This window comes from Tetrahymena thermophila, assembly GCF_000189635.1.
Source record: "Tetrahymena thermophila SB210 genomic scaffold scf_8254437, whole genome shotgun sequence".
Taxonomy (NCBI): Eukaryota; Ciliophora; class Oligohymenophorea; order Hymenostomatida; family Tetrahymenidae; genus Tetrahymena; species Tetrahymena thermophila.
This window is the reverse complement of record NW_002476218.1, coordinates 490,804-515,959: the sequence shown is the minus strand read 5'-3', so window position 1 is coordinate 515,959 and position 25,156 is coordinate 490,804. Positions and strand designations below refer to the sequence as shown.

The 25,156-nt window shown below is 24.4% G+C and overlaps 4 protein-coding genes across 4 annotated transcripts; 3 read left to right on the top strand and 1 right to left on the bottom strand. All coding sequences in view use genetic code 6, as the record gives it.

Annotated features, from left to right (window-relative positions):
* Nucleotides 1-220: 220 nt before the first annotated feature.
* TTHERM_00446450 (coiled-coil flagellar protein, putative) lies at nt 221-3,425 on the top strand (the record flags this gene model as incomplete). The annotated part of the gene is made up of 5 exons (XM_001023408.3): nt 221-636; nt 886-1,297; nt 1,354-1,882; nt 1,934-2,652; nt 2,733-3,425. 5 exons carry the CDS (start codon nt 221-223, stop codon nt 3,423-3,425), a joined length of 2,769 nt encoding a protein of 922 aa, XP_001023408.2.
* A 1,604-nt stretch (nt 3,426-5,029) lies between these two features.
* On the top strand, nt 5,030-11,613 carry TTHERM_00446440 (calpain family cysteine protease; the record flags this gene model as incomplete). The annotated part of the gene is made up of 14 exons (XM_001023407.3): nt 5,030-5,285; nt 5,394-5,759; nt 5,899-6,010; nt 6,233-6,321; nt 6,378-6,702; nt 6,761-7,224; nt 7,470-8,020; nt 8,082-8,916; nt 9,232-10,007; nt 10,070-10,447; nt 10,504-10,709; nt 10,770-11,145; nt 11,196-11,534; nt 11,596-11,613. The coding sequence occupies 14 exons, from the start codon at nt 5,030-5,032 to the stop codon at nt 11,611-11,613; spliced, it is 5,091 nt and encodes a 1,696-aa protein (XP_001023407.3).
* A 1,691-nt stretch (nt 11,614-13,304) lies between these two features.
* On the top strand, nt 13,305-19,833 carry TTHERM_00446439 (calpain family cysteine protease; the record flags this gene model as incomplete). Its single annotated transcript, XM_001470938.2, has 14 exons — nt 13,305-13,560; nt 13,673-14,038; nt 14,178-14,289; nt 14,537-14,625; nt 14,686-15,010; nt 15,075-15,535; nt 15,745-16,295; nt 16,357-17,191; nt 17,454-18,229; nt 18,293-18,670; nt 18,727-18,932; nt 18,991-19,366; nt 19,417-19,755; nt 19,816-19,833. 14 exons carry the CDS (start codon nt 13,305-13,307, stop codon nt 19,831-19,833), a joined length of 5,088 nt encoding a protein of 1,695 aa, XP_001470988.2.
* Nucleotides 19,834-20,704: 871 nt separating this feature from the next.
* TTHERM_00446430 (WD domain, G-beta repeat protein) lies at nt 20,705-24,669 on the bottom strand (the record flags this gene model as incomplete). Its single annotated transcript, XM_001023406.3, has 12 exons — nt 20,705-20,808; nt 20,864-21,122; nt 21,176-21,546; nt 21,703-21,930; nt 21,991-22,434; nt 22,500-22,681; nt 22,732-23,289; nt 23,346-23,464; nt 23,684-23,794; nt 23,951-24,098; nt 24,198-24,341; nt 24,578-24,669. The coding sequence occupies 12 exons, from the start codon at nt 24,667-24,669 to the stop codon at nt 20,705-20,707; spliced, it is 2,760 nt and encodes a 919-aa protein (XP_001023406.1).
* Nucleotides 24,670-25,156: the final 487 nt, after the last annotated feature.

The following is a 25,156-nucleotide window of genomic DNA, read 5'->3' as shown; positions in this document are numbered from 1 at the left end:
ATTCAATTTAAGAGTTAATGCATTTGAAGTTAATAATTAATAAATACAACAGAAATAAGATAAACATCCAATTATTAAAATCCATAAATTTGAAGTTAAAAAATTATATTAAAATTTGTGAAAAAGTAATAAATAGTCTTATTGATAGAAAACACAGATTAGCATAAAGGGAAATAAGTAGTAGGAAAAGTAATCTATCAATCAAAAGATTTAAAAAGAGATGTCTGATGGAGATAATCTGAGTGATTTAAAGGGTAATCTCATCCTAGGTTAGCTTTAAAATTTACATGCTCAGAATAGAATATCCTATGAAAAATATGATGATTATAAAACTAAATTTTAAACATTGCATGATGCGATAGTTAAGACTTATTAAAATGTAAAAGTTTTACCTGCCAAAGCGAATAAATTAAAAGCAGAATTGAAATATAAACGCGATGAGTATGAGCAAGCTTAGTTAAAAAGTGAAGAAATAGAGTAAGAAGTTAAAAAGGCTTAAAGCTAAGTAAAAAAAGCTGAAGCAGAAGAAGAATTGGAACGTAAAATTGTAGAATAAATGAACCTAGAGGCTGAAAGAAAAAGCCAAGAATTAACTGAAGAAAATATGAAAATTTAAGAACTTGAAAAAGAAGCAAGGTAATTTAATTAATGCATAATTATTTTTAAATAAAAAAATCACTTGTCTCTCTTTATAAATTATTTTAAAATTGTATTTAAATACATTTTACAATATCTACCTATAAAATGAATAACAAACATTTTTAAATTTAAATTAAATTAGAGTTTTTAAACAAATAAATTTTGTTTATTTTCATTTAAAAAATGAAATTATTTCCAAAAATGTTTATTATTTCTGAAAATATTTCAAATATGTATTTTAAATAGGATGAAAATTTACTAAGAAGAAGAAAAGCTTAAATAAGATATTGAAACATTGAAAGGCAAATGTAATTAGAAGTAACAAGACTTTGATAAGACTTAAAAACAATTGAATGAGAATTTAGAGAAGATTTAAAGACTAAAAAAAGAAAATGAAGAATATATAAAAGAGTAAGAAAAATTATAAAATGAGTTTTTACAAAATAAAGATGAGCCTGAACGCCATAGAAAAAAGGCAGATATGCTCGAAAGTGGCAAGAAGATGATGGAAAGAGATTTGAAGTTAGTAGAGGATACTAATAAATAAAAAGATAAAGAAATAGAAGAATTAAAGGATAAAAATGGCAAATTAAAGATTCTTGTAGATTAAAATGCAGAAGACAATAAAAATCTAAAAAGGGAAAACCAAATCTTTCAAGTAAAAATGAATGTTTATTTTTGCTTACATAAGTTAAACAATAATTTAACTATTAGGAAGATTATACCAAACAAAAGGGCAGGTATACTGCTAATGAAGAAGAGATGAAAATACTTAAGCAAAGAAAATATGATCTCTAAGTTAAGCTCAATGAATATGAAATCCAAAAGAAGAAAATGAATGAAGAAATAAATTAGAAAAAAAAAGAGATTGATGTTACTAAAAAAATGTACAAGCAATTAGAGAAAAAGAAGAATGATTTTCGTAATATGATTAGGGAATTTGAAATTTCAATAGATAAATACACTAAAGAGCAAGCCGAACTTAAATATGAAAGAGAAAAAATGCTCGAAGTGGAATAAAATGTTGAAGACGATACAAAGTTAATTGAATTTAGAACCAGAAGAGTTAAGGATAAGATTTCAAGCAAAGAAAGTGAATATGAAAAAATTCAAAAACAAATTTAAGATTTAGAATAACAACTCTAAGCTAGAGAAGAATTTGAGGCTAATGCCCTTAAAAAAGTGAAAAGACTTACAGCTATGAGAGAGTCTATGGCTCGTAAAGCATCTCAAGCTATGCATGGTAAAATATTAATTTAATGAAAATTTTGCGATTTTTACAATCTAAAATAAGAGGTTAGAGAAACTAGATAACAGTTAAAAATAAAAGAGCTTGCCATTAAAGATTTAGAAAAGAAATATCAAGAGATTAAATTTGAAAGAAACAACTGCAAAGTGCTTTATGAAGCTGTCAAGGCAGAAAGAAATAAATATGTTAATTACATTTAGAGTACATAATAAGATTTGGCAGAAGTTAAAGAATAAAACAAAATATCTTAGAATGAACTTGAAATATTTAAGAATGAATATCAAGAGAAGCACTAAAACTTAATTCAGTATCAACACACTCTATAAATACAAAAACATTAAAGAGATGGAGCTCAAGCAGAATTGAATGCTTAAGAATTTATTCGTAGAGCTAAGAAAGAATAGGTAGATAGAAATATAAATGAAATAGAAAAGCTGAACATGATTATTCGTTCTTTAGAGAACGAAAGTTTGGATCTGAGAAGAAAGTATGAAAAAGCTTAAGAATCACGTAATTTTACTGGTGTTTAGCTTATTGACAGGAATGATGAATTGTGTATAATGTATGAAAAATCAAACAACCAAGAAACTACTTTAAGAAGTGGTGAAGTAGAGATTAAAAAACTTGAGGATGAAGTTCGTATGATAAAAATTACTATTCAAGAAACAATGAGAAAAATTGATGTTTCTAGGAAATAAATTTAAGATGTTCCTGTTTTAGCTGACGAAGTAGTCAATTTACAAAATGAATTAAAAAAATAACAAGTAAAATTTTTCAGTTTTCTTAATTAAATTTTATTAGTTTAGATTGATAGAGAGTTTAAAAATTATTTAATTAAAACAAGCAACTTGAAGCTGAGCTTTCAGAGCAGTTAGAAAATCCAACAAACGAATACAGATATAGAGATTTGAAAGGAGAAGATCCTGATTAAGAAGCTCTTGACACTAAGATTGGTGTTCTAGAAGAGCGTTTAAATAACAAAAAAGAACAGTTGCTGGAAAAAGAACTGATTTTAGATGAAATTACAAATTTTTCTGAAAAACTCAGAAAATAGGCTTTAGATGGACGTTAAAATACTCTCGAATTATCTGAAAAATTAAACAATTTCCAAGCCAAGTTAAAAGATATCACTAAAAAGATGATGGCATCTATTTCAGAGTTATCTATGTTCTAAGCAACTTCTATAAAACTTTAATAAGAAAGAGATGAGTTAGTAGGTGCCTTAGATGAATCAAAGCAGCGCGTTGAATAGAATCTTCCTCCAACTCCAGAATGTGAAGTAGAATATTTAAAAATGGTTCGCGATAAAAAACGCTACTAAGAAGAGCGTAGCTTGCGTTTATAAAGGGAAGCTTTAGAAAAAAATTTTCCTCCTTTTGCCACAAAAACATTCGCAGAACATAGAGTAAACGCTTATATCCCAGACGAAATAGGTATTCCTAAACCATATGGCAAGCATGCTCCTTTTAAACCTTTCGAACCTGGCTCAAATATGCGCCACTTTAAAAATCCAACAATAAAGGATATAGAAATTTGAATAAACATTTTCTTTTTAAACTAAAAATTGTTAATTAATAGAACTTATTATAATTAGTATGTAGTTAATTTGTTGTTATATTTATTAACTTTAAAATTAAAAATACAAAAAATAAAAGGATTAATTATCTTATTTAGTTTTTTTCAACATCTAATTCAACGAAAATAATTTAAAAATAAGTTAATACAAAAAATGACTTTATTTATTAGTAAAAGAATAATATAAAATGAGAGTTTATTTCTGATTATAAATATAATTTGCTATTTTCAACTCTATTCTGAGTTGTATTTTGTTTGATTGATAAATTATATTTAAATATTAATAATTACCATATTTTACATTAAATTATGTGACTTTAACTATTTTCTTTAAAAAAATTTTATTTAAAATTCTAGAATAGCAATGAATTTAAAAATTTTTTTTGAGTTGGTATCAATTTATGAGAAATAATAGTATCTTGATATTATTTAATAATCAAAATTAAAGATTATTCTTCTGATTAAGAATTTATTTCAGAATGTCTGTTACATTCTTCATAGATGTTTCGTTTATGTTAGAGTTTATTGTTTAATTTTCATTAAATGATTCTTATCTTATTAAAATAAAAATTTAAGCAATCTATTTCTTACATTGAGTAGCAATTAAAAAATCAATTAAATATTTTATTTATTAAAAAAAAAGTCAAATAATATTTAAAATGGAATCTAATTATAATTTAAATGCTTTCAGCATTTTATTTATTTTGTACTCCTCATTGAGAATTCAACTCAAGAATTTGAAGTAGAATATTTAAAAATGGTTCTTAATAAAATGAGCTACTAAAAAGAGTGTAGTTTTCTTTTGTAAAGAGAAGCTTTAGGAAAAAATTTTCTCCTTTTGCTAATAAAATATTTATAGAACAGAAGGTAAATGCTTATATCCCTAATGAAGTAGGTATTCCTAAACCATATTACAAGCATATACCTTTTAAATCCTTCGAGACTGGCTTAAAATATACTACATTTTAAAAATCTAAAAAAAAATATTGAAATTTGAATTAAACTTTTTTATAAAGAAAAAGAAATAATTAATAGCTCTTAGTATAAATTGTATACAGTTAGTTTGTTGTTATAAAATTAAAATAAATCAGATTTTGATTATATAGATTTCATAACAATAACAGTTGATTTATATTTTTTATATTAATTAAAAATGAGGCAAAAAATATTAATTAATTAAAAATTCAAATATAATAAGGGATTAACTAACTATTTTAAATAGTAATTAATAAGCAAATTAATTCAATAAAAAGCTATATAAAAATAGGTAAAATATTAAAAAAAATTAATGATCATACTACTTAATAATAAAATATGAGTAATCATTTCATAATATAACATAAATTGCTAGTATCAACTCCATTCTTCACTGAATTTGTCTTTATTGGTAAATTAAATTTAATGATCAATAATCAGTACATTTCTCTTAAAATTTTATAAAAAAATAAGTTAGCGAAATAATTGTTTAATATAATTATAAAAATAATTGCTACTTTTGATAAATTAAAAACAAATATTAAGTAAAATAAGCAAGCAAACAAACAAATAAACTAAAAAGTTAAAAAAATGTTTAAGAAAATAAACTATTTGATTTATTTTCTTGTAGGTACTTTATTGATTTTATCATAATATATTAGCAGAGCCGCTTCAGCAAGCACAGTTACAGATATAGTATTTTCACCTTTTTCTTTAGCGAGTTTTGACTTAACAAGTTAGTTTGGAACAGCAGTAACAATCAAAATAGCCAAGTAAGCAGATTTAGTTGCTGTAGCATGCGGTGTGGCAGGTTTAATTATCATCAATGGAAAAACTGACTAGATATGTAAATATTATAACTAATGAAGTCACTTTTTAATAGAAAAAATAACTTAAATTATAATATTTTAATTTAATTTTAAGAAAAAAAAACTATTTTATTTCTATTTAAAAGAATACTAAAAGGTATTTGAAGGAGAAGCTATTTAAGGGCTTGCCATTACTTAAGACGGAAAATATATTATGCTACCACATTAAAATAAATTTTCTATATTTTAATATGTGTAAAATGGAAATTCTTAAGACTTATAGCTTATTTCCTAGGCTTCATATTCTAAAGGATTCCTTTAAGATATAATCTTAGATTCAACTGAAACTATTGCTTTTGCTTATGGTACAAAAGGAACTTTGATAGCATACAATATAAGTGATATCACCAATCCCTAATAGATAGGTGCTTATTTCAGCAAATCAGCTCAAGTAAGAAGAGCTGTAATAGCTAATGATAATAGCTTTTTATACCTTGCTGATGACGTTAATGGTAGAAACTTCTATCTACATAAATATATTTACTTCTACTTATTTAAATTAATTTGATAGTATTTTAATTCACAAGAATTCGATAGAAAATATAAAAAAACAGCATTTAATTTAATCAAATAATTTTTTAACTAAAAAAGGACTCGTTCTCTTAAAAATTTAATAAGTACCCGAATTTTAATTGATTGTTGCTACAACAGGAGGTTCAACTTGGTGGTAATCATGGGCTGTAGCAATCACTTCTGATAAAAGGTAATAACTTGTATAACAAATTTTTCTAATCAATAAAAAAGAGTTAGTTAGCTTATAAATTTTGTAAAAAAAAATATTATTTTTACTTAACTTATAAGACAAATTTCATTAAAATAATATTAAAATTTACTTCTATCCATCCATTTTATATTTTGGAATCTATTATCAATAGATATTTTTCAAATAATTGTTATTTATTTCCCTTCATTAATTATAAATAAGGTATGCTTATGTTATGGATAATTGGGATGGAATATGGATTACTGATCTTTAAAATGTTTACGATACTGATGAAGCACTTTATCCAGCATGTATTTGTGTTTGCTAAATCATTTTTTAAATTCAATTTATTTACAATTAACAAAAGAAATAAAATATAATTTGAAGTTTTGGCCATATGCATCTCCTTCTGTTTATTCAGCTATTATTACTCAAGATAATAATTATCTCTTAATAGGACATAGATCTATAGGTGTAGAAATTATAGATATCAGCAACAAATTATCTCCTGTTTAATATTAAACAATTCCATCTGAAGCTGTAGGGTTTGATTTGAGACTTTCTTCAGATGAACAGAAACTCTATTATGCTAACGCAAAAAGTATAATCATATTCACTAAAGCGATTCCGAATTTCAACAATTACTTTCCAAACTTACATAACTTCTAACAGACAGATATTGATCAATTTTGGTAACTTTAATTCAAACCTATTACATATCATATTTATAATATATATAATTCTTATAAGTAATACAAAATATTTGTGGAGATGCAACGTTTCAGAAGATGACAAATATTTTTATGGCTACTTTGATGATGATGGAGTATATATTATGGATTATAGCTTAGATCCTTACCACATGAAGTTTTAATCAAGAATTTTTCCTAATATCCCAGGACTGTCAATAGATATAGCAGCAGTTTTGTACGGAAAGTATATGGTTATTGGAGTAGCAGGCTCTCCTTATGTAGCATATAATTACGATATTAGTGATCCAACTAATCCCAAATTGATTTATCAAGTACCTTTTAATGGCAACACAGATGCTGATGGTCTCTATGTTAGCCAAGATAAAAAATATCTAGCTTAATGTAACTTTTCCTGTATTATCTTATATGATATTAGTAATCCAGCAATTCTTAATGTTTTATTTGAATGGTTTCCTCCACCAACTATCTTTGGATCTATAAAAGATCTCTGCATGAGTTATGGTAAAATATGAATGAAAATTAATTTGAAAACTTTATTTAATTAAGTAAAAAATATTATTTTTTCAGAAAAATAAACTAGCTAAAAAGCTGTTAGTTCGTTCATTCGTTCAATTAATTTTGAAATTTAAAGATAGAAATAAATTTTAAAAAAATTATTTTTTAGTTGATTAATTAATTAATTAATGATAAAAATATGATTTTTATTCTTTGTGGTTTTTAATTTTAATTTTCAATAAATAAAATAGATAACAAATACATAATTGGATCTGTAAGAAATTGGGGATACTTTGTTCTAGACATCCAAGACAAGTCAAACCCAAAGCTAATGAATGTTCTTGAAACTTCAGGAGCAGAAGGAATGACTATTTCTTTAAATCAAAAATATATCTTTTGCTTTGATGGATTTAGAGGGTTACTAATTTTAGATATTTAGGATTTACCAAATTTAAAAATTATAAGCAAACTTTAACTTACAGGATGGTCAAACTATATTTAACCTATGTACAATGATCAATTTTTAATTGTAGACGACTACGAAAATGGTTAATTATCACTCGTTGATATCAGAGATCTCACTAATCCTATTTTAATGAGCACTTATAATTCTAAAAGAGAATAAGCAGTAGGAGTTTGCACTACATTAGATAATAAATATGGGTTTATTATAACAGATAAAGGCGTGAGAACAATACCATTAAAATCTGATGTCACTATTCATACATAGATTTCTCAGGTAGTTCCTCAAACAGGATCCAAGCCCTTGCTTATTACTCTTCCCCCAAATTAAAATTTGTTAGTAAACTCTTAATTATTAAAATAGAAGACAATTAAATTAAAATATTTTTACAATATAAAAGGTAGGTGAGACTATTTAGTTTAATTTTATCATCATTAAACCAATCATATCTATGGCAATTATAAATGTCTATTACTATGATAATTACGAAATGAAAAGTCTTCCATATTGGATGGACTATACAAGTAGTTCATAAAGTCTAAACATAAATGTAGTCAAGGATGGATTAGGCACCAATTATACATAGCCTAATTTAAACACAGTTATTATCCAAACAGCTATTCCTATCAACAATTCATCGTTTATTTATAACGATTAATTAACAGGTTTAACAACAACGCCCTAATAAGCTAATCTCATTTATGAGTATCTAATTTCGTAGTATCTTCTAGATAGCAATAACTTTGTAACATCATTTTTCGATCATAATTAGCCTTTCTCTTTTAACATACCAAATCTTTAAGTAAGTAATATGTAAAGGCTATTTTAGCTTGTTAAACTAACTTTAATGAGAGGAACTTACTATAACCCAATTTTGTTTTACATTGCTCCTTCTCTCACATTAGATTTAAATAACTCAACATCTCCAATTTAAACAACATCTACTTAAATTACATTTACTATGCTTGTAGAATAAACCACAGGTTAATTTGTTAAACAAGCATTTGAAGGTGTTATAGTATCTTATACAGATGCTTAAAATTAGGTTAAGATAGAAGGTTTAAAAGATAATGTTAACTCTGTCATTAGTAAAAAATTATACTTTTCATTATTTGCTAATGCAACTAATAAAATGGTTAACATTACAGTTGAAGATGGTGTGAATAATAATATAGTATAGACATTTATTATAGATTAACTCTCTTTTATAGCATTAAATGTCCCAACCACTAAAGGTAAATAATTTGTTAAATTATATCTATTTTATCTAAAATAAATAAATAATTAATTTTCAGTTCTCATTTTAAAAAATAAAAATGTAAGGATTACTTATTAACTTAATCATAATGCTCTATTTTTTTAATTTTACTGAGCTTTCATTATTTTTATTAAAATAATCAAAATTTTATATTTTCAGCAATATTATTGTTTTTTTTAATAGAAATGTTATAAATTTATACTCCTTCCCTCCTTCCTAAAATTGATTTTATTTAATATATATAAATTGAAATTTTTATTTTATTTCTAAAATATTATTTTTGAATATAAAGGTAAAGATTTACAACCTTAAGTTAACTCTTAATTCTCAGGAGGAAATGTAGCAATAGAAGCAGATATATCTATTTCATTTAGTAAGGATAGTTTTATTGACCCTGACACTCCAGTTTTAAGCTATTCTATGTAAATTAGTTAAGGTGGTGTCTATATTCCTGTTGCTTCAGATTTCTTTTTGCAACTATCAAATACAGATTTAAAAGTGTCTGGAAAAACTATTGATAGTTAGTTTGGAGATACATATTATTTAAGAATAAGAGCAAGTGATGGTTATAGTGAAGCATTTAATTATTTTTCAATATCTGTAAGCATACTCCCTTTTACTTATATTTTAAATTTGCTGATTAAAATATTTGGACCTATAATCGGTGTTTTTGGAGTTTACAAATACAAGAGTGATATATTAAATTTGGTATTTAAATAAAAAACATTTTATTCAGCAGAAACTGCCCAAGTGAATTGCTTATATAGAAAATAAATTACAGTTATGGGCAGTGACATTAAAAAGGCATATGAACTTTACTATTCATTCAAAAGCAAAATTATGTAAAAGGAAAATATTTTTGCATAAGAAGAAAGAGAGAAGAAGATGTATTTCCATTAAGAAAGTGCAAACACAATTAAAGATGAGGATTTAGAAAAGAACAATCATTAAAATGAATAGAATTTCTAATAAACAAGAAGGCTTAAGCGCATGGATTGTGAAGATGAATTTCTTAAAAAAACAGTTTATAATTTACAAATGGCTCCTTCCTTTAGAAATAAAACTATTGTAACAAACATTTTTGAAAAAATTAATTTCAACAATTAAATAAACAATTTTTATTTATATAGATGGAAAAGCTCTTTTTGAGAAAAGATGGATCAATAGCTATGACAAAAATGTATAGAGACATGCTTTAGCTTGAAGTTACATATACTTTAAATGGGAAAACATATTTTGTAAAAAACGACATAAAAGAGTTTTAAAACAAAGAATCTAGGTTCTTTAAATGCTTATAAGGTATAGTTGCTAGAGATTTGATTAAGAATGACTTCAAGGCTTTATCGATTTATAATTATTTAAAGTATTATGCTAAAAAGAATTTTTAGTATACTGAAAACGATTGGTATAAAGTCTATGTAGATATTCAATCCACAAATAAAAAGGATAAATACAATTAATAAGTTCCTTTTTCTGATATTAAAATCAAGGAAGATATGATAAATAGAGTAATTAATCCATTAAAATATTTAAATTTTACTAACAGATTTATTAATTTTAAAAGGTTTTTATGGACTTAAGTATCCATAATTATAAAGGATAAAAGTTAGATAGCATACACAGTTTAGGAATTAACCCTCACCTCATAAGATAAAATTTGTATTCTGATGCTTTGGGAATAGTAGTTGATGCAGCATCTTTTATTTAACCATGTGTTGGAGAGTCACTACATTTAGAGTTCTTTTAAGTTCATTCTGTTGAAGCTTTTAAGTAAGCAATCAATTTAAATTAATTTTTCTATAAATTAAAAAAAAATAATTAATTAATTAGGGAAGTAAAAGATGCATGGTGCATAAAATTAAGAAAGTTTATAGGGTTGGATTATATGTCATTTGGTATGTCAAAAAATATGACTCTACCTCATTGGCTTAAATTTGATATGAAAAATGGAGTTTTGATTTTAGAAGGTACTCCATCTAACACCGATATAGATTAGCTATTAATCAGAATATATGATGAAGATCTCTATATTGCTCAGTAATTCTTTTTAAATATAGTTGATGAATATAATGCAGAGAAAGACAATTTTGAATTAGTTGATGATTTTAATATTTCTGAGAATATAAATGTAATTATCAACTAAGAAAGTTAGAACGATTTAAGATTAGCAGCTGATAAGAATCAATCAAAAGCAAGCTAATTTAAGGTAAAAATTTCATTATAGGTTTTTTAATCAAAACAGTTTTTTTATTTTAGAATTAAAATCAAAATTCTTAAAGACTTGTGGATTAAGACTCTTTTATTGATAGAACCTCCTCCAATACCAATGCTATGCTCAAATCTATACAATAGCAATCTCCTTTATTGGTTCCTAAAGATTCTGGTCAAGATTATGTTGATGAACTATTTTCAGTTTAAAATAAAGAAATGACTTCAGTGCAAACATCGAACAGATAAATGATAGAAAAAGAAATTTCATCTTACAGTTAAAAAAATCAATAAGAATTAGATAAAACTCAAGCTGATATAGATGTAAGTTACACTGCTCTTAGAAATTAGCTGGACAATAACTATTAATCTAAAGATGTAGAAGGAGTAATTTTAACTTTATTTTTTTTTGTTTTTCAACTCTAAATTAAATTATTTTTAAATTAAGAATGCTGCTCAAGATTGATAAAATTAATCATCGAACTTATAGATAGCTAAGGTTGTATTTTTAAAATATAGCACTTCCAGCAATTAAAATTCCATGATATGGCATCAAGGGAATTTTAATTGCTGGATTTAATAAAATAAATAAATAGTCTTTTAAAAATGAAAAAATAAAGCTTTTTGAACTGTTTGAGAGTGAAAGAATTTATGTTTAATTAATTAAAAAACAATATATGTAGTATGGAGAATTCTGATACAAAGCAAAAGTTTTTAAGTCAAATTTTATATTTTTTTAATGTATATAATTTTTTTTACCAAAAATTTAATTTTTAATTAACTTTATATATATATATATATATATATATATATATATAAATGTTTTCTAAAATTAAATGTTTCATTAAAAATTTAGATTTCTACCTTCATTAAAAAATTAAATCATTGTCTAAACATTTTTTTTTTGTATTTTTTTATCCATGCTCCAAACCTATTTCGATACTTTTTTTTATTATTCTACTCAATAAAATTTTTCTACTTGAGAAATAATTAAATAGAATAGTAATGAATTTAAAATTTTTTTTCTCAAGTTGGTATCAATTATGAGAAATAATAGTAACTTGATATTATCTAACAATAAAAAATAATTAAAGACTATTCTTCAGATTAAAAATATATTTCAGAATGTTTATTACATTCATCATAGATGATTCCTTTATATTAGAGCTAATTATTTAATTTTCAATAAATGATTATTATCCTATTAAAATAAAAATTTAAGCAATCTATTAATAACATTGAGTAGCAATTAAAAATTCAAGTAAATATTTTATTTATTTTAAATAAATTTAAATAATTCAAAAAATGGAAATTGCTCCTTAATATTTAAAATGGAATCTAATTATAATTTAAATGGTTATAGCATTTTATTTATTATGTACTCCTCTCAAGAATTTATCTGAAGTAAAATATTTAAAAATAGTTCTTGATACAAAAAAGAGCTACTAAGAAAAGTATGTTTTACTTTTGTTAAGAGAATCTTTAGGAAAAAATTTCCCCCTTTTGCAAATAAAACATTCACAGAGCATAAAGTAATTGCTTATATCCCTATGTAATAGGTATTCCTAAACCGTATGGTAAGCATTCACCTTTTAAATCCTTCGAGGCTGGTTTAAAATATACTTCATTTTAAAAACCAAATAAAAATATAGAAATTTAAATTAAGCTTTTTTTAAAAAGAAAAAGAAATAATTAATAGCTCTTAGTGCCATTATTATACAGTTATTTGTTGTTATAAAATTAAAATAAAGCAATTTTTAATTATATAGATTTCATAACAATAACAGTTCTATATTTTGATATTATTTAAAAATGAGACAAGCAATAATTATTAAATAAAAATTCAAATAAAATAAGGGTCTAACTAACTAATGATTTTTGAATTGTAATTTATTAGCAATTAATTCAATAAAAAGCAATATAAAAATATGTAAAATATAAAAAATAAATTAATGATCATGCTTTTTATTAAAAAATATGAATAATCATTACTTAATATAACATAAATCGCTAGTTTAAAAAAAAATAAGTTAGCGAAATAATTGTTTAGTATAATTAATAATAAATAGTAATTTCTACTTTTGATAAATTAAAAACAAATATTAAGTATAATAAGCAAGTAAACAAACAAACAAACAAACTACAAAGTTAAAAAAAATGTTTAAGAAAATAAACTATTTGATTTATTTTTTTGTAGGTACTTTATTGATTTTATCATAATATATTAGCAGAGCCGCTTCAGAAAGTACAGTTACAGATATAGTATTTTCACCTTTTTTTTTAGCGAATTTTGACTTAACAAGTTAGTTTGGAACAGCAGTAACAATTAAAATGGCCAAGTAAGCAGATTTAGTTGCCGTAGCATGCGGTGTGGTAGGTTTAATTATTATCAATGGAAAAACTGACTAGATATGTAAATATTATATACAACTAATGAAATAACTTTTAATAGAAAAAATAGTATAAATTATATTATTTTAATTTAATTTTTATAAAAAAAAAACTATTTTATTTCTACTTAAAAGAATACTAAAAGGTATTTGAAGGAGAAGCTATTTCTGGGCTTGCCATTACTTAAGATGGAAAATATATTATGCTACCACATTAAAATAAATTTTCTATATTTTAATATGTGTAAAATGGAAATTCTTAAGACTTAAAGCTTATTTCATAGGCTACATATTCAAAAGGATTCCTTTAAGATATAATCTTAGATTCAACTGAAACTATTGCTTTTGCTTATGGTACATTAGGAACTTTGATAGCATACAATATAAGTGATATTACTAATCCCTAATAGATAGGTGCTTATTTCAGCGATTCAGCTCAAGTAAGAAGAGCTGTAATAGCTAATGATAATAGCTTTTTGTATCTTGCTGATGACATAAATGGTAAAAGCTTCTATCTACATAAATATATTTACTTCTAATTGTTTAAATTAATTTGATAGTATTTTAAATCAACAAGAATTTGTTAGAAAGTATAAAAAAACAGCATTTAATTTAATCAAATAATTTTTAACTAAAAAAGGACTCGTTCTCTTAAAAATTTAATAAGTACCTGAATTTTAATTGATTGTTGCTACAACAGGAGGTTCGACTTTGTGGTAATCATGGGCTCTAGCAATTACTTCTGATAAAAGGTACTTACTTACTTACAAACTTACTTGTTTAATAAATTTTTCTAATGAATAAAAAAGAGTTAGTTTAGTTAGCTTTTAAATTTTGTAAAAAAAAAATATTATTTTCACTTAAAAGACAAATTTCATTTAAAAAAATTTTTATTTAACAAATTTATAGTTACCAATCCATTTTATATTTTGGCATCTATTATCAATATATATTTTTTAAATCATTGCTACTTATTTCCCTTAATTATTTATAAAAAAGGTATGCTTATGTTATAGATAATTGGGATGGAATATGGATTACTGATCTTTAAAATGTTTACGATACAGATGAAGCACTTTATCCAGCATGTATTTATTCATTTTAGCAAAATCATTTTCTTTATTAAATTTATTTAAAATAAAATATAGAAATAAATTATAATTTGAAGTTTTGGCCTTTTGCATCTCCTTCTGTTTATTCAGCTTTAATTACTCAAGATAATAACTACCTATTAGTAGGGCATAGATCTATAGGTGTATAAATTATAGATATCAGCAACAAACTATCTCCTGTTTATTATTAGACAATCCCATCTGAAGCAGTAGGATTCGATTTGAGACTTTCTTAAGATGAGCAGAAACTATATTATGCTAACGCTAAAAGTATAATCATATTCACTAAAGCGATTCCGAATTTCAACAATTACTTTCCAAACTTGCATAACTTCTAACAAGCCGATATTGATCAACTTTCGTAAGTTTGATTCAAAGCTATTTTTTCACATAGTATTTATAATATCAATAATAATTATTATAAGTAATATTAATTATCAATGGAGATGCAACGTTTCTGAAGATGACAAATATTTGTATGGCTTCTTTGGTGAGAATGGAGTCTATATTATGGATTATAGCTTAGATCCTTACCACATGAAGTTTTAATCAAAAATTTTTCCTGATAGTATATCGTCAATAGATATAGCAGCCGTTTTGAACGGAAAGTATATGTATGTTGGAGTAGCAGACTCTCCTTATGTAGCATATAATTACGATATTAGTGATCCAACTAATCCCAAATTGATTTATCAAGTCCCTTTTGATGGCTATAAAGATGCTGATGGTCTATATATTAGCCAAGATAAAAAATATCTAGCTTAATGTAACTATTCCTGTATTATCTTATATGATATTAGTAATCCAGCAATTCTTAATGTTTTATTTGAATGGTTTCCTCCACCAACTATCTTTGGATCTATAAAGGATCTCTGCATGAGTTATGGTAAAATATGAATCATAATTAATTTGATATCTTTATTTAATTATCTTAAAAAAATTAGCTAAAAAGCTGTTCGTTCGTTAGTTCAATTTTGAAATTTAAAGATAGAAATATATTATAAAAAAATAATTTTTTAGTTGATTGAGTTAATGAAAAAAATATGATTTTTATTCTTTGTGGTTTTTAATTTGAATTTCCAATAAATAAAATAGACAACAAATATGTAATTGGATCTGTAAGAAATTGGGGATATTTTGTGCTAGATATCCAAGACAAGACAACCCCAAAACTAATGAATACTCTTGAAACTTCAGGAGCAGAAGGAATGATTGTTTCTTTAAATTAAAAATATCTCTATTGCTTTGATGGATTTAGAGGACTACTAATTTTAGATATTTAGGATTTACCAAATTTAAAAGTTATAAGCAAACTTTAACTTACAGGATGGTCAAACTATATTTAACCAATGTACAATGATCAATTTTTAATTGTAGTTGACTATGAAAATGGTTAATTATCACTCGTTGATATCAGAGATCTCACTAATCCTATTTTAATGAGCACTTATAATTCTAAAAGAGAATAAGCACTTGGAGTTTGCACTACATTAGATAATAAATATGGATTTATTATGACAAATTCAGGATTGAGAACAATACCACTAAAATCTGATGTCACTATACATACACAAATTTCTCAGGTAGTTCCTCAAACAGGAGCCAAACCTTTGCTTATTACTCTTCCCCCAGACTAAAATTTATTAGTAAACTCTTAATTATTAATATAGAAGACAATTAAATTAAAATATTTTTACAATATAAAAGGTAGGTGAGACTATTTAGTTTAATTTCATTATCATTAAACCAATCATATCTATGGCAATTATAAATGTCTATTACTATGATAATTACGAAATGAAAAGTCTTCCATATTGGATGGACTATACAAGTAGTTCTTAAAGCCTAACAATAAAAGTAGTCAAGGATGGATTAGGCACCAATTATACATAGCCTAATTTAAACACAGTTATTATCCAAACAGCTGTTCCTATCAAAACTTCATCCTTTATTTATAATGATTAATTAACAGGTTTAACAACAACGCCCTAATAAGCTAATCTCATTTATGAGTATCTAATTTCGTAGTATCTTCTAGATAGCAATAATTTTGTAACATCATTTTTCGATCATAATTAGCCTTTCTCTTTTAACATACCAAATCTTTAAGTAAGTAATATGGAAAGGCTATTTTAGCTTGTTAAACTAACTTTAATGAGAGGAACTTACTATAACCCAATTTTGTTTTACATTGCTCCTTCTCTCACATTAGATTTAAATAATTCAACATCTCCAATTTAAACAAAATCTACTTAAATTACATTTACTATGCTTGTAGAAAAAACCACAGGCTTATTTGTTAAACAAGCATTTGAAGGTGTTATAGTATCTTATACAGATGCTTAAAATTAGGTTAAGATAGAAGGCTTAAAAGATAATGTTAACTCTGTCATTAGTAAAAAATTATACTTTTCATTATTCGCTAATGCTACTAATAAAATGGTTAACATCACAGTTGAAGATGGTGTGAATAATAATATAGTATAGACATTTATTGTAGATTAACTGTCTTTTATAGCATTAAATATCCCAACCACTAAAGGTAAATTTGTTTAATCAATTAATTAAATCTATTTTATCTAAGATAAATTATTAATTTTCAGTTCTCACATAAAAAATTAAAAATAAAAATGTTAGGATTATTTATTTAATTATAATGTTTTATTTTTTTTATTTTATTGAACTAAATTATAGTTTATTTAAATAGAAATGCTATAAATTTATACCCCTTCCCTCCTAAAATATTATTGAATAAATATTGAAATTTATATTTGTTTTCTAAAAAATAATTTTTTAATGAAAAGGTAAAGAATTACAATCTTAAGTTAACTCATAATTCTCAGATGGAAATGTAGCTATAGAAGCAGATATATCAATTTCATTTAGTAAGGATAGTTTTATTGACCCTGACACTCCAGTTTTAATCTATTCTTTGTAAGTTAGTTAAGATGGTGTTTATATTCCTGTTGCTTCAGATTTCTTTTTACAACTGTCAAATACAGATTTAAAAGTGTCTGGAAAAACTACTGATAGTTAGTTTGGAAATACATATTATTTAAGAATAAGAGCTAGTGATGGTTATAGTGAAGCATTTAATTATTTTTCAATATCTGTAAGCATACTCCCTTTTACTTATATTTTAAATTTGCTGATTAAAATATTTGGACCTATAATCGGTGTTTTTGGAGTTTACAAATACAAGAGTGATATATTAAATTTGGTATTTAAATAAAAAACATTTTATTCAACAGAAACTGCCTAAGTGAATTGCTTATATAGAAAATAAATTACAATTATGGGCAATGACCTTAAAAAGGCATATGAACTTTACTATTCATTCAAAAGCAAACTTATGTAAAAGGAAAATCTATTTGTATAGGAAGAAAGAGAGAAGAAGATATACTTCCATTAAGAAAGTGCAAATACAATTAAAGATGAAGATATAGAAAAGAACAATTAATAAAATATATAGAAATTCTAATAAACAAGAAGGTTGAAGTGTATGGATTATGAAGACGAATTTCTTAAAAAAACAGTTTATAATTTACAAATGAGTCCTGCATAAAGAAATAAAACTATTGTAAAAAATATTTTCGAAAAATTATTTTCAAAAATTAAATAAAAAATTTTATTTAATAAATAGATGGAAAAGCTCTTTTTGAGAAAAGATGGATCAATAGCTATGACAAAAATGTATAGAGACATGCTTTAGCTTGAAGTTACATATACTTTAAATGGGAAAACATATTTTGTAAAAAACGACATAAAAGAGTTTTAAAACAAAGAATCTAGGTTCTTTAAATGCTTATAAGGTATTGTAGCTAGAGATTTTATTAAGTATGACTTCAAGGCTTTATCGATTTATAATTATTTGAAGTATTATGCTAAAAAGAATTTTTAGTATACTGAAAACGATTGGTATAAAGTCTATGTAGACATTCAATCCACAAATAAAAAGGATAAATACAATTAATAAGTTCCTTTTTCTGATATTAAAATCAACGAAGATATGATAAATAGAGTAATTAATCCATTAAAATATTTAAATTTTACTTAAAAATTTATTAATTTTAAAAGGTTTTTTTGGACTTAAGTATCCATAATCAAAAAGGATAAAAGCTAGATAGCATACATAGTTTAGGAATTAACCCTCACATTATAAAATAAAATTTGTATTCTGATGCTTTGGGAATAGTAGTTGAAGCAGCATCTTTTATTTAACCATGCGTTGGAGAGTCACTACACTTAGAGTCCTTTTAAGTTCATTCTGTTGAAGCTTTTAAGTAAATAAATAATTTAACTTAATTTTTCTATAAATAAAAAAATAAATTTATTAATTAGGGAAGTAAAAGATAAATGGTGTATCAAATTAAGAAAATGTATAGGATTGGATTACATGCCATTTGGTATGTCAAAAAATATGAATCTACCTCATTGGCTTAAATTTGATATTAAAAATGGATTTTTGATTTTAGAAGGCACTCCATCTTACAATGATATAGATTAGCTGCTAATCAGAATATATGATGAAGATTTCTATATTGTTCAGTAATTCTTTTTAAATATAGTGGATGAATATAATGCAGAGTAAGATAATTTTGAATTAGCTGATGATTTAAACATATCTGAGAATATGAATTTAATTATCAACTAAGAAAGTTAGAACAGTTTAAGATTAGCAGCTGATAAGAATCAATAAAAAGCAAGCTAATTTAAGGTAAAAATTTCATTAAAGGTTTTTTAATCTAAACAATTTTTTTATTTTAGAATTATAATTAAAATTCTTAAAGATTTATGGATTAAGACTCTTTAATTTATAGAACCTCCTCAAATAACAATCCAATGCTCAAATCTATACAATAATAATCTCCTCTATTGATTCCTAGAGATTCTGGTCAAGATTATGTTGATGAACTATTTTCAGTTTAAAATAAAGAAATGACTTCAGTGCAAACATCGAACAGATAAATGATAGAAAAAGAAATTTCATCTTATAGTTAAAAAAATCAATAAGAATTAGATAAAACTCAAGCTGATATAGATGTAAGTTATACTGCTCTTAGAAATTAGATGGACAATAATTATTAATCTAAAGATGTAGAAAGAGTAATTTTAACTTTATTTTTTTAATTTTGCAACTCTAAATTAAATTATATTAAAAATAAGAACGCTCCTCAAGATTGACAAAATTAATGATCGAAATAATAAATATCTAGGCTTGTATTTTTAAAATATTTACATTAATGTTAAATAATTATTTAATGTCTGTCTATTTTTTTTGTATGTATGAAAGAAAAAAAATTATATTTCTAAAATTAAAAATACTTTTCTTATAAAAATCTAAGCTTATTTTTCATATTTTGTCTACTAGAATGAACTATTTATTTAGAAAAGTGCTCTTACTCCAATATAATACTTCATTTTAATAATCCAACCATAATTAGGTCTTATTAACAATCAAACAAACAAACAAACCATAAAATTTCAAGGGATTATATGTTACTAAATTATAATAAATAATATTTATTCTGATTAATTATGGTTTTTTGAAAAACAAACATTATTTTTTCCTTTTTTTAATTCCATATTTTAAAAATTCCTTCTCAGCTTAGGTTTTTTAAAACTGACTTGTAAAAGCCGAGTTTTTAATGTAGTTAATTAATTTAAGAAAAAAATGATAAATAACTTAACTTACTTTCTGTGTAATAAAAAAGATAATTAACTAAAATTTAAAAAAATAAAAATTCTTGAATTAATTTATGATTGATTAATTTAGTTTTGAAGAATGTATTGAAATTGATTGTTTAAATTTATTTTCATCTTTAAGGAAAATTAATATAAACTATGAAACAACTATATAAATATCTTACAAATATTTTAATTATTTTGTATAATACTTCTATTCGTCCTTCCATATTTTCTTTCATTTGGAATTTAATAGAAGCACATTAAACAAACAATTTAACTTAGGGTTGGTAATTAATTTTTAATTTATTGCTTTCTAAATATATTTTAAATTATTTTATTTGTACTTTTAAATTATTTATCATTTTTATCACTCTACTTCGGTTGTATCTTTGACTCCTTTTGTATATCCGGAAGGATATAGTAATTTTAATAACCTATCATGTTAAACTTTTGGATCGGAATCTTCATAACCTATAATAAAAATGAATTAAATTTAAGCTATTAGATTTTTTAAAAGATAATTTACCATGTAATCTGTAGACATTGAGGTCACCTGCTATATCACCAGTAATAATAACAGGAGCACTTTATGCAAATCTTACCATTGTTTTAGGAGGGAAGGGAGGTTCATTGTTTTTAGGAATAATTGATGCAAATGGATCTAACATATTATTTTTAGTGAGATCCCAAAGCTCCATTCTTCCATCTTTAGCAACACTAGCAAATAAGGTAGAACAATTTGGACTCCATTCTACATCCATAACTTCATCTTAAAGATCTAAGGACTTTTTTTTATTTTTTATTTTTTTTAAAATTTGTAACTTAAAGTTTTATTTACCTAGAATGTGCTTAAAGGTTATTCTTCTTTAATATTCCAAAGGCGACAACTCCAATCAGCAGAACAACTAAGAAAAATGTCTGACCAAAAAGGATTGAAACGAACTCTATATACAGGTCCTGTATGTCCGAAGTACGATTCTAGATATTGTCCAGAATAATTTTTAGAGCATCTATGAATAGGTCCATCATCAGTTGCAGCTAAGTAAGTAGAGTATTCTCCCCTAATGAAGTCCATAGAAAAACCAGCTGCCTATCTAAAATTAGTTCCTTCATTTGCTTGTTCTTTGCTAGAAGGATTTTATGTCTTTTTAAGGCTCATTAATTCTGTATTTTCTAATTCTTTCTTCATGTTCCATTCAACAATACGACCTTTTTGTATTTTAAAATTATTATCAAACCATATTTGAAATTATTTAAATATTAATTTTAAGCAATAAAAAATATTTTTTATTTTATTCATTTTTTATTTTATTAAAAGAAAATGAAAATAAAGCTTAAATGATGAAAAAATCTTTGAATTTTTACCATCAGAGCTGATACTGACTAAGCTTTCTCCCTTTTCGTTACCTTTGTTTCCTTTACCAATCCAATTTAACTCCCAAATGGCATCACTATGCTTACCTTCGGTTTAATCGTTACAAAGGATTGGTTGATTACCCTTCTTTCTTATATCATAAATTGCTACTATACCATCATAACTTCCTGTAGCAAGTAAATTAGGATTCATCTCAGAAAATTTACAACTAGTTAAACCTAAAATATATTTTAAAATTTTATTTGCACTGTAAGATTTTTATTTATTAAAAAATTTACGTGATTTAGTTTTGATAATTCTTTCAGGATAGCTAGGGTTCTTAAGTGTCCAAAACATAACCATACCTTGTCTGTTAACATTCAAATCAAGTTCACCGTAAGTACAAGCCAATAAATCTTTATTAACTGGATTCCAATCTGCACAACTTACAGTTCTATCCTAAGTGATATCACAATTAAATTTGAAAAGGAACTCTAAAACTTCTTTTTTCTTTTCTTTTTCTTCATCTTCATCTTCATTATTACCTTACTTCATTCTCTTGATACGCATATTGTTGAATCTTTTGTTACCCTCATCATCAGCTCTTTTGTGAATCTTGACTTCAGGATAATTTCTATACAAAATGTATTACTTATGATAAGTATTTTGATTGAGAATTCTATCAACATATTTTAAATATGTCGATAAAGAATCACTAGAAATGATCTTTTGTTCTTCCTCATCTTTTTATTTTAAAATTGATAATTTAATTAAAAGTAAGAAACAACTTAATAAGGATTAAATTTACTTATCTAATTTTTAACTTTTTCAAGTCTTTATTCAATCAGCTTTTATTCTTCTTTCTTTAAAATTTCTAATGTTTCTTTATGTTACTTAAGCATTTACTCATGATGAACCTTATTACCACCATAAGATTTTGTCACTAAATTTTAGCTTTCAAACTGTCTCTTTAGTTTAGTGCCTGAAACGCTTTAAATATTTTATTATTATAAATTTTTTATTTAAATTAAATTAAATACTCTTTCAAATTTGAGAAAGAAGAATCACGAGGTCCTGTATCATCTTATGAAGGATTAAGTGTATTATTATTTACTGAAGCAGTATGTCCTGGCTTGTAGGTTTTACTGCTCATTTTCTCAGTCAAAAGACGAGTATCACCAGGTACTTCAGCTCTAGAGTGTAAGTTGATAGATTTAACATCAAGAGGAAGTAAGCAAAATGGATTTTTTAGAGCTTTCTTTAACTCTAAATCAATATTTTTTTATATTTCATTTTATAGTTATTCATATTCGTTGTACTATTCTTATAGTTATGCATCATACAAATCCCAAACAGCTGCAAACACACCTTTCTCAGCTCTTTCAATTCTATTAGATTACTATTACTGTTACTTAGGAGCATACTTAAATGTTTAAGCAGCTCTCTTAGAAAACTTATCACTGCCAATAATATCTTAGCAATGTTATTCATACTTTTGGTTTCTTTCTAAAATAATTGCAGTTGGGTTTTTGGTATTTTCATCCCTTATTTAGTTTTAATTTATTTGTACAGATGAGCTTGAAACTAATGAAGATGGACTTTATTGTTTATTTTATAATATTAATTAATCATATGATTTGAATTTGTTTATTACATATATAATAATATCTCTGTTTCAGATTCTTATAAATTGATTATGACATCTTTTTCCTTATCGTCTTCACTAAGTTATTTAGCCTTTTTTGCCTTCTTTTCACGCTCCTCTTTAAGTCTCTATTATAAAATAAATTTAATTATTTAAATACTTGCTCAAATCGTATTGAACTATTAGACTTAGTTCATAAAATCTATTATATATTTTTTGGCTAACTTATCAAATAATAGTTATTTTTTTATCTAAGCTCAAAAAATTTGAAATTTATTGTAAGATATTCATTAAAAGGTAGAAATTAAATTGTAAATATCTTAAAAATATTGAACAAACAAGCTTACAGATTCTTCTTCTGATTCAGAATATATTTCGGAACGTCTACTACTATCCATCATAGAAGACTCCTTTATATTTGCGCTACTTGTTTTGTTTTCACTGCCAGAACTCTTATCCTATTAAAATAAAAATTTTGAGCAATCTATTAATTGTATAGAATAGTAATTCAAAAATAATTGCAAATCGTTTATTTTTTAAAAAATATGTCTAAAAAAAAGCAAATTTATTGTTAATTATTTAAAATAAAACCAAAATATTATTTAAATGCTTACAACGCTCTATTATGCACTCCTCATCGAGGATTCTAATAATGAAGTTTGTGGTTTAAATGACTATTTTAATTTCTTTTATTTTTCAGCTTATTCTTATTCGTGCTTTTGAAACTCTTAAGCTAATTCTTTCATTTACTATGTTATAAGCCTATTTGTTTGAAAAATGTGCTTAGAAAGCCAAAAAAATATTTTTTGTAATCAATTTTAAGTTTATATTTAAATAATCTGTCTTAAAATAATTTTTTACCTTTTAGGAGTTACATTAACATTACCCTCCATTACATATTCATTATCTCTTTCTGATCCCGTAGTTTTCATCTTAGACTATCCTGCTTGCTTGGACGATTTACTGCCCTAAGGCAACCTAGTGGTACCACCTGCTAGCTTTTTACTTTAAAAGAAGAAATTTTATCATCTAGGATGCATTTTAGGTGAATTTTTAGTATATTTTTGTAGTTGTTATATTATTTAGTAGTTTGTTAATTAATATGCCAGCTGCATACAAAAATCAATACAAAAAACAAAAATTAGCTGTGAGTTTCAAAATTTAAAGTATTTTTCTTTTTTGAAAATCAAATATGGTTTCAGCTATGTGCTTATAATCTGCTATCTTAAATTGCTAATTACCCTGCCATAGTAGGACCAGATTTGAGTCCAGCTTTTGAACTCATTTACATATTAGCTCTTGTTGTACCAGCTCTTAATGTTGATGCGTCCATTTCCTTTTGCGCTATAATTATTATCTATTAATTATTTGTATTATTTGATAATTATTAATATTTATTTATTTTAATTTACAAGGTTTTTCTTTCAATAGAAGATTTTTTATTTTAAAAAATTGCATCTCCTTGTGTCCGTCCGTCCATAACTTCTAAGATGAGTATTTCAACATCCATTTTAAATTTAATGATTTCTGAAGTTTGTTTTTCTATATTTAATTATTAAGATATTCTATCATATATTCTTTATTTTAAGTATATTATTTTATTTTTTAGTATTTTAAAGATTCAAAAGACCTCATTTCTATTGTTTTTAAATAGTAAAATTGTTTAAACATTTGCTTGTTATATTTATTTATTTCAAATTTATTTAAACAATAAAAAAATAATTTTTAAAAATAAATGCCAATTAATCTGTTACAAAAATAATTTTAAAATTTGATGACTTTCTTATAAGGCCAAGATAGATATTAATAAAGCTATGTAA